The sequence below is a fragment of the Berghia stephanieae genome, chromosome 2 (assembly GCF_034508935.2).
Source record: "Berghia stephanieae isolate SIO BIC M18660-M18661 chromosome 2, UCSD_Bste_1.3, whole genome shotgun sequence".
Classification (NCBI taxonomy): Eukaryota; Metazoa; Mollusca; class Gastropoda; order Nudibranchia; family Aeolidiidae; genus Berghia; species Berghia stephanieae.
Window position 1 is genome coordinate 60,039,821 of NC_088361.1, and position 9,738 is coordinate 60,049,558.

The 9,738-nt window shown below is 32.2% G+C and overlaps 1 protein-coding gene across 2 annotated transcripts in view; it reads left to right on the forward strand.

Moving 5' to 3' along the window:
- The window catches only part of LOC144965261 (uncharacterized), a 34,623-nt gene extending 29,127 nt beyond the window's left edge, over positions 1–5,496 (forward strand). For both annotated transcript variants that reach the window (XM_078900409.1, XM_078900410.1), the window contains exons 12-13: positions 498–551; positions 2,210–5,496. In XM_078900409.1, the coding sequence (XP_078756535.1) occupies positions 498–551; positions 2,210–2,362 (207 nt within the window). In that variant the 3' untranslated portion in view covers positions 2,363–5,496. The remainder of the gene's footprint in view (positions 1–497; positions 552–2,209) is intronic.
- The last annotated feature ends 4,242 nt before the right edge of the window (positions 5,497–9,738 follow it).

Consider the following 9,738-nt stretch of genomic DNA (forward strand, 5'->3'; position numbering starts at 1 on the left):
AAAGGCCAAGGATCACTCATTATGGTCTCAAATTTTACAACATCACAGATATAAAGGCTTCTTTTGTATCGCATAGGCATATTGTTGGTTTTACTAAGTTCTCAGATTTTACATTTTAGGATATATGCTCCACTTAATTGCTCCTCTGATCTAAAAATATTTTTTTTCACATTGAAGGTAACTTCACAACATCAATATCGGTACAAAATATTGCTGCTTTTAGCTTAAAAAGATAATTAAAAAAGAGAACATGTTGGTGGTGAATTTGGTGTCAGTGTTAAATCGATCTGAAATATAGAGAGAATATGTTTTGATAGTTGAACATCCAAACATCCATTATCATTTTTTTCTACTTTACTTCCGAAATTTACTATTTGTCTTTCATATTTTTAATTTGCTTAGGCTTCTTATTGTTGCCATTCATTGGCTTCTTAAATAATTATTTATTGATAATTAAACTGTATAATTATCTTTTTCTTTTGAAAACGTATTTACAGGATGTCATTGTAGTGTATGCTGGTCAGGTTAGAAAATACAGAGTCATGAATCAGGTAATACCTTCTTTTTTAGGCTAATACTCTTATCATAAGCTCGATATGCCAGCTGTATGTTCTAATGTTTTATCTTTGGATATTTGGTAATCCTCTACAGGTGGGGTTTGATTTCATTTTAACATAACATCAAATCTTAATGTTTTCACCAAGAGTTCAGTGACAATGATGCGACTATAGGTTCATTGAATCCAGAGTCACATTATTTTTACTCTCTGGGTGAAATTGTATATTTTCTCAGATATAAAATGATGAATTGTAGGAGAAATTTATTTTATGATTTGAAAGAAATACAATTTTTTGTGTTTAAGGGCTAAAAAGAGCTTTTTGGGGCCCATTAGCTCAAAAGGAAATTCAGTCTCGCTCACAAATGGACCTTGCTCAATCATGCCCCATAAAGGATTTTTATTTTCTTAGTCGCGTTGTCCACCCAGGAGTGATAAGGTAGCCTCAGACCTGACAAAAAGTACTTTTTGGCCAACAAGAGTCGTACAGACATGAAAATTGATATCTTTTATGAGACGCAATAGCGAGACAACTCGTAATAGTGTCAACATAGTCTTGAAAATTTAGGCATGAATTTGTAAGTTTTAATGTCATAGAAAATCACAAATGAGCCTTTATTTCATACATTCATTGAAACCTTTTTTTTTTTAAATTGCGGTTTGTGAGGTATTTTGATAATTATTTAGACTGGTTTCTGAAATTCTGCATATAGTGTAATTTTTACAGAACTGGTATAGTTTTTTATTTTTATTATTTTTTTTTCAATCTTTGGTTGACCAGAAATGACTATTCTGAGCTTTTAAGCAGTTGTAACACATCTTTCAAACTTGTTTCATATTTATAATTCACTTTTGATATGCACTATTCATCTCAGTGGCATTATGGTTAGCGCACTCCATTGTCAATGTGAACAGACTGAGCTCAATCTTCTATCCAGCTATATTGTTTTTCTTTTAAATTTTTCACGGCTTATCTGGTCTTACAGCTTAAAATGGGTAGCCATGTCTCCTTAAATTTGGGAATAGGAAAGAAAATTTGAAGAGAATAGATACCCTGCCAAGGTTATTTGTTTAATCTAACAGGGATGTCCCGCTAAAGCCGTGGGACACTTCAATTCAATCCTAACACCCATTGAGCTTGAATTTATCCCATTTTTATAGCATTTGATAGACTGTAACAATTGGTTGCTAACATCTGGTTAGGAGGCTAGTCTTATCTCAACATATTTTCCACCAGATCTAATAGACCTCTACACATTAATTGATTCATACTCTTCTTGCTCAAACTTTGGTTTACGAGAATTCAACCTTTTCCATTAGGTAATCAAAAATTTACGATGCGATGACAAACTTGTTGGCATCTTTTTCAATGACTATTTTAGTGACTGGCCCATGAAAAAGGATTGAAGTGGTACCTTGTGTAATTTGCTCTTAGTTTACCCATTTCAAATTTGGAAAACTCTCTCTAAAGGTTCAGACTCATACTGCACATTTGAGAGCTTACTTAAAATGTAGAAACATGATTTGATATGGGCGTGGAATTAAAAAAAAGATTTAATTGTTTGCGGTTAAATCAGAGTGAATCCTTAAAATAGCATCATTAATTCAACTTTTATCCAGTCAAGCTTTTACCTTCATTCACTTTATCCTTAGGGAAATGGTAAGAAGACCCTATCTGCCAAAACAGAACCTGAGTTTGACAACATGGAGGACTTGCTGTATCATTATTATAGTAATAATTTGCCTCACTGTAACCAGAAGTTGACGTGCCCATTCAAGTTGCACGAGGATTACCAAGAGCGTTGAAACAGAATCTAATCATTAACATTTTTATAATGTTGTTGTTAACATGTAAACCATTATTCATTAACTAATGTTAATTGTGATATCTGAAAATGAGTAATTTTATGTTCTTGTGAATGCATAAGCAAAGTTCTCAGTCCGTTGGAGCGTTTAATCTAACACATTCTTCTATTGACTTGATCACACTGTTCTATTTGACTTGATCACATTGTTGTATTTGACTTGATCACATTGTTGTATTTGACTTGATCACATTGTTGTATTTGACTTGATCACATTTTTCTATTTGACTCGATCCTATTGTTTTATTTTACTCGATCCCATTTTTCTATTTCAAATTGTCTGAAAATCTTTTACAATTTTTCTTTTGAGAAGGTATAGATTAATTATTGGTTTATTTTTTTTACTATTTTATATTTTCTATTTTTTAAAAAACTGTTGAAATTGAAACCACGTCTACGACAATGGAATAAAAATGTTACTGTTATTATACAATATACACAAATTCATGGGGTTTAAAGCATAATACAACTCCATAATACATCATTAATTTTTTTTTGCCTTTTAAAAAAATCAAGTTTTTGCTTAATATTTGTGTTTGCTTACTGTAACGTTATGGTGCTGGAGAGATGGTTCACCATATCATCAAATTGTTTTTTCCTTAAAGTGGTGGTTAGACACATGGTGAATATGGCCTCTTAATGAGATTGTGCAGCATGACTATTAATGAAGAAAGCATGGTTTTTCCTCTTGGGAGCTAAAATAATTTGCTTCCAAGCCACACGAGCATTGCTAATGCTTCTGTAAAGCTTTGAAACTAAAACTGCTAATCTTTTGTGAGAATTCATAATTATTTTGAAGGGAAACTAATAAATGAATTGCACCGTACTCAAATTGTGCTTAAATAATAAATGTTTCTTTCCATTATATTTGCTTCATGATAAAAAGTCTTGTTTTGATTTTAAAAAAAAATTATGAATATATGTCAAATGAATATGGGCTCTTTTTAAAATATCTTCCTGACCAGGAACAAATCTTTGATTTTGAACTTGAACTGTTTATATTCCATCAATATATGTATATAAATTGTATTTCCACTCCCGGCCCCCTCCCCTCTCTCTCTCTTTAAGAAACCTCATTCCATATATTCTAGATGGCCACTAACGCAACAATAACATTCTCATTTTATTAGTTCTTTATGTACTATATACTCTCTGGTTTCTCAATGCCACATTGTGAATGTAAATTATATTTTTATAGTTAATTTAATCTTTTCTGATTCTGAATGATGGTTGTTAGCATTTACAAAATGCTGCGATATGAATTGGCATTATATCATTCTGAATTCTACTTCGGGTTGTAATCGATAGGAATAAGAAAATAGCCAGAAAAAAAATGTCATCATTTTTTTTTCTTTGTCTAGTGAATTGACTTCTCTTACTGCACCATTTTCTTTGAGTGGGATCTTTTGACCTCCCATGGTGGACAGGAGGTCACTTGGAGTGTCTTCTATCCCCTTATCTCTGTTTTCTGAGTTGCTTTCTGTCTTTTGTATTGGAATATTACTTGATATTGTCCTTTCCTCTTAGTTGGATCCTATGCTTCTGTCTTGATTAGATTTATATGTTGTCTCAAACTATGCACATTGATAGTATGTTCTTGGAATCTACACCTGTTCCCTATTTGAACCATTCTCCTTTCTAGTACTTTTTCTCAATGCCTTTATTTGTTAACTTAGAATTTTCTGACTATCCTATTTTCTACCTATGTACTGGCTTTGAAATGGCCTTAATGTGTCGCAAACGCCATAGAACCCATAGAAACATAAACTATCTTGACCTGGGTGTGAATGAATGGATATCTCACTACCAGCATTGAGATATTGTAAAAAAGTGCTAGTATAAAGATTGTGCCTAATGGGTGACTGTACATTATGTCATGCTTCCGTTAAAAATGCTCAGCTTTATTTTGAATGTTTATTCATAATTATTTTTCAAAAATGAGAATACAATTTGATTGAAATGTTTTTATGGCTGAGAAAACCCGGAAGGTTGACCAAATTTCATAAATTGAGTTATGTACGCAGTGGTGTGGACCACATATTCCTGATCATTTTATCAATTTAAATTTTCTTTCTATGTCTATTAGAACCCAAGTTATACTTTTTTTTTCTGAATAAAACTTGCTGCATTGGGAAACATGGGAAACAGAGAAAATTGAGTTTAAACTTTTTTCTTTTGTTTCCTATTGAAAAAACATGCTTGCATCAACAGATACTGTATTTTAAAAAAATTATCAGATATGATAGACACTCTAGATGAAATGCAATGTAAAATAAAATAATTTTTCTTTAAAATAAAGTCATTTTTTTTGCTTAAATTTTAGATACAAATATTCAGATTTTTCCTCGTTCCTCCGGAGATCAGACAATAGGAAAAAAAATTATAATTTCTTTAGTTGTCAAGATATTGACATGATATTTCATGCACAACATGATGAGCTGATAAGTAACTCTTTTATACAATGTTTACTCAGATAGCATGATTATGTTATATTTCATTAGTCCTGGGCGAAAAAATAATTAGAAGTAACCTAAAACAATTGAATACGCAGACCTGCACTGAGTAAAGTCAAAGTATTGAAAATGCGTTGTGACAAATTATTTAAAATTGTATTTGAACCATTGCTTAATATTAAGATTTACATGTAAGAGACAAATGCAGATTATTTACATTATATTGTGACAGACTGAGATGACATTCTGGAACAAGGATTCTCGAGACCGAATTAACTGAGCTGATTCAGGTGGGTTGTAACTTTATTTTAAATGAATTGTCCTTAGAGATGTAAATCTTCCGGTGTAATAAATAATGTACTTAAAATTTGATCTTCAATAAGATTGTAAACATATTCAGATGGGTAGGGTTAAGAGTAAAGTAGAAATTAGAAATCACAACAAAAACAAGGCATGATTAAACCAACCATCCAATTCCTGGAATCTAGACATGCGCAGATGCTCTCGCTTGTTCATAGTGTGCAGTGTACATGCACATTGGTAATGAATGGAAAGCCTTTTGAAAATCCTTTCATTTGGTGTGTAACATGGTAGGGTTGGGTGTGTATACATGTCCATGGAAGAAGCTGAAAAAGATCAAAGTTTAGCTGCAAAAATCTAGTTATTTAATCAGAATTTTGTGACTGACATGAAAAAAAATAAACATATTTACTTTTATTTTCAAGATATATTACAATCATGAATCGATTCTTATTTCTTCTGGTTTAAGAAGGATTATTCACAACACTCTAACATTTGATAGAATTACACATCTTCGATTTTGGCTCATATCTTAAATCGAATCTTGCTGCAACCTTCGAGGTTTTCTCAGGTAGCCTCACATATGTTGTGAAATTCTTAAAAATTGTTCAGAAAACTGAACAAAGGACATATATATATATATATATATATATAATATATATATATATATATATATTTAATGTTAATCAATGAATTAATACAGGGTGGGGTTCTGCCCTCTGATAGAGGGCAGGGAGGCACTTACTGTGCCTTCTATCCCCCTATATCTGTTTTCCTACATGTTTCTGTCTTGGGATGAGATTACTTGGTTTTGTCATGGGCTTGGCCAGATACCCTAGCTGGAAGGCTGGGTGGGGTTTCTGACCTCCCTTATATCTTTTTTCCGAGTTGCTTTCTGTCTTTGTTTTGGAATGGGATTACTTAGTTTGTCCTAGACCTGGCTGGAGTCCTTGACTGGAAGGGGAACAGTCAAATGTATAGATATAGTTTTGGGAGATGACATTTTTTTCCTTGTAAATCATCTCTCTGTTATGTATTGTTAGTTATGTATTATGTTTTATATGTATTCTGTAAACATTTGACTGTATTCGTCTTAGTGGGATCATGTGCTGATGTCTGGATGAGACTTTTTTTTTTGGACAATAAAGATTATATTCTTCTTCTTGTTCTTCTTGTTCTTCTTCTTCTTCTTCTCCTCCTCCTCCTCTTCCTCTTCTTCTTCTTCTTCTTCTTCTTATTTGGTATCTACATCTGTTCCCTATTTGAACCAATTCCCCTTTGTCTTACTTTTTCTTGGGTGCTTTTATTGTAATTCTACAATATTTTGACTATTCCATTTTATTCTTTTTACTGGCACTGATATGATCTAAATGTGTCGCAAGCGCCGTATAAGTCTTAAAAACAAACAAACAAAAACTAGCTGGGAGGGAAACAGTCAAATGTATAGTTAGAGTTTTGGGAGATATTATTTGTCTTGTTAATCATCTCTCTGTTATGCATTGTATTGTGTTTTGTTTACATATTATATATGATTTGTAAATATTTGAGTGTATTCCTCTTAGTGGGGATTTGTGCTTGTGTCTGAATGAAACTTTTAGGTGATCTAACGAAGTACTCTGATTGTGTGTTCTTGGAATCTACATCTGTTTCCTATTTGAACCAATTCGCCTTTGTCTTACCTTTTCTTGGGTGCTTTAATTGTAATTATAGAACTTTTTACTATCCTATTTTCTTCCTTTTTACTTACGCTGATATGACCTTAATGTTTTTCAAGCGTTGTAAACCCCTAAAAGGTACATACAGTATCTTTTATCCCCTTATATCTGTTTTCCAACATGCTTTCTGTCTTTGTCTTGGAATAAGATTACTTGGTTTTGTCCTGGCCCTGTTCGGAGTCCTGGTTGGGAGGGAAACAGTCAAATGCATAGTTATTGTTTTGGGAGATGATATTTTTTTCCTTGTAAATCATCTCTCTGTTATGTATTATTATATTTGTTATTTTTTATGTATAATGTAAGCATTTGAGTGTATTCCTCTTTGTTGGATTTTGTGCTTGTGTCCGGATGAGACTTATAGGTGATCTCAAACTAAGTACATTGGTGGTATGCTCTTGGAATCTACATCTGATCCCTATTTGTTCCTAGTTCCCCTTTGTCTTACTTTTTCTTGGGTGTTTTAATTGTAATTCCAGAACTTTTTACTATCCCATTTTCTTCCTTTTTACTGGCGCTGATATAATCTAAATGTGTTGCAAATACCGTAAAACCCTTAAAAACAAAAACAAAACAAACCCCTAAAAACAAAAAAAACGAATGAATACATTGTTTTCAAAATAGTTTTCCATCTTGGATACCCTAATGATTCAGCAATATTGAACAGAGATGGGTAAGCCATAGGTGCCAATGGCAGGTTCCTTCCTCTAATCTATTATCAACTTGGTTTTGCTCAAATCTCTGCCAGATAGGGCTGTTGAAACATATGTTTAAATTTCCTCTGTACTCTGAACCAGTTCATGTTGTCTTTTGATTAGGCGCTTTGAAAAGATTGATGATCTTTTTAAACCCCAATCATCCTTGTGACTCAACACTATTTAAAACATGATATGCAAACTCAGGAAACAGTCAAATGTCTCCCACAGGGGGCAGGGAGTTACTTGCTGTGTCTTATATACCCCTATATCTGTTTTCCAATTTCTTTCTGTCATTGTCTTGGAATGAGATTACTTAGTCTTGTAGTTTAGTCTTGGGAGATGATATTTTTTTCCTTGTAAATCATCTCTGTTATGTACTGTTATTTTTTAAGTCTTTAACATATGATTTGTAAACATTCAGGTGTATTCTTCTTAGTGGGATCTTGTGCTGGTGTCTAGGTGAGACTTTTAGGCGATCTCAAACTAAGTACACTGATAGTGTGCTCTTGGAATCTACATCTTTCCCCTGTTTGAACTAATTCTCCTTTGTCTTACTCTTTCTTGGGTACTTTAATTGTAATTCTATAACTTTTTACTGTCCCATTTTCTTTCTTTTTACTGGCGCTGATATGACCTCAGTGGCGTTGCAAGGGCAGTAAAACCCTTAAAAACAAAACAAACAAACAGTTAAATGCATAGTTGTAGTTTTGAGAGGTGATATTGTTTTCATTGTAAATTATATGATGGGAGATTTATATATGACGAATAATACTTGTTTGCACTGCTGTTGACATGGCTTTCAATCTTGTATGTATATATTATGCATTGTTACCTTATTTTGGTTATCTTCAAAATGCGTGCGTGTGTGTGTGTGTGTGTGTGTGTGTGTGTGTGTGTGCTTTGCATGTCACGGTTTAAGATATATGTTTGTACATCACATATACATGAGTACATTTAAGTTGAAATACCATCTTTACCACGTGTATTATTATTGTAATCTTTAATCAATAGATTTATAGCATCAATATTAAGATTAAGTGCATTCAAGGGATTTTATCCTATTTTGTTATCTCTGTTATGTACTGTTATTTTTTTGTATTGAATATATAATGACTTGTAAACATTTTAGTGTTTTCCCCTTAGAGGGATCCTGTGCCTTTGTCTGGATGAGACTTTTAGGTGATCTAGGACTAAGTACACTGATAGTGTGCTCTTAGAATCTTTATCTGGTCCCTATTTCAACCATTCCCCTTTGTTTTACTTTTTTTGTGTGCTTTTAATTATATATCTTATAATTTTTTGACTATCCCATTTTTACTGGCGCTGAATTTACCTAAATATGTCGCAAGCACCGTAAAACCCTTAAAAACTAACAATGAAGAAAGAAAAATAATTTTTGTTTGTTTTTAATTAGCAGTTTGAGGTTTTTTTTCTCAATCTATCTTTCTAAGATGCCATCAAGATGATAACAAATTCAAATCTATATCCTTCTCTCTTATTCACATTTCCCCCTCTCTGCTTTTTTTTTTTGACAGAATTGTTTTTAATTCATTTGTTTCTTTTCTTATTTTTTCTTTTTGTTCATATGCAAGTATGAGTATAATGTAATCATGTTTGTAATAGCGTTTATTTCTTTTTTGCATTATTATGATAACTTTGACTTACTCTCTTGGGTTAGGTGGGGGAGGAAAGTGTGGAGAGAGGATATAATCAATGTTTGGTTGTTTGTATATTTTAAATGTTGATACTTACATTCTGTACAGTCTCCGTTACATTCCGATTTTGGATGATTTACATAATACATTTATTGTTTACAAATCAGAATTATTTACAATTAATTTGACTGTTTTTGTATTCATTATGTTATATACCACTACATAAGATGGTTGTGTTTTAGATTCTTGTTATATTATCTCATTGGAAATCCAATCCATTGTTATTTACAAATCTTCACTGCTTTGAACATATTTTGATTGATATTTGTTATTGATATTGTTGTTCAGTCCTTTTTATACTTTGCATCACTTCTATTGACTTTTCTTTAATACAGATCTTTATTTTGCAAAGTTTCTCATAATAGTAATGCAATGACTTCCATTAGCATTGGTGGAATAGTGGTATTACTGTGATCAATAACAAAGTTCCAGCCAAGCA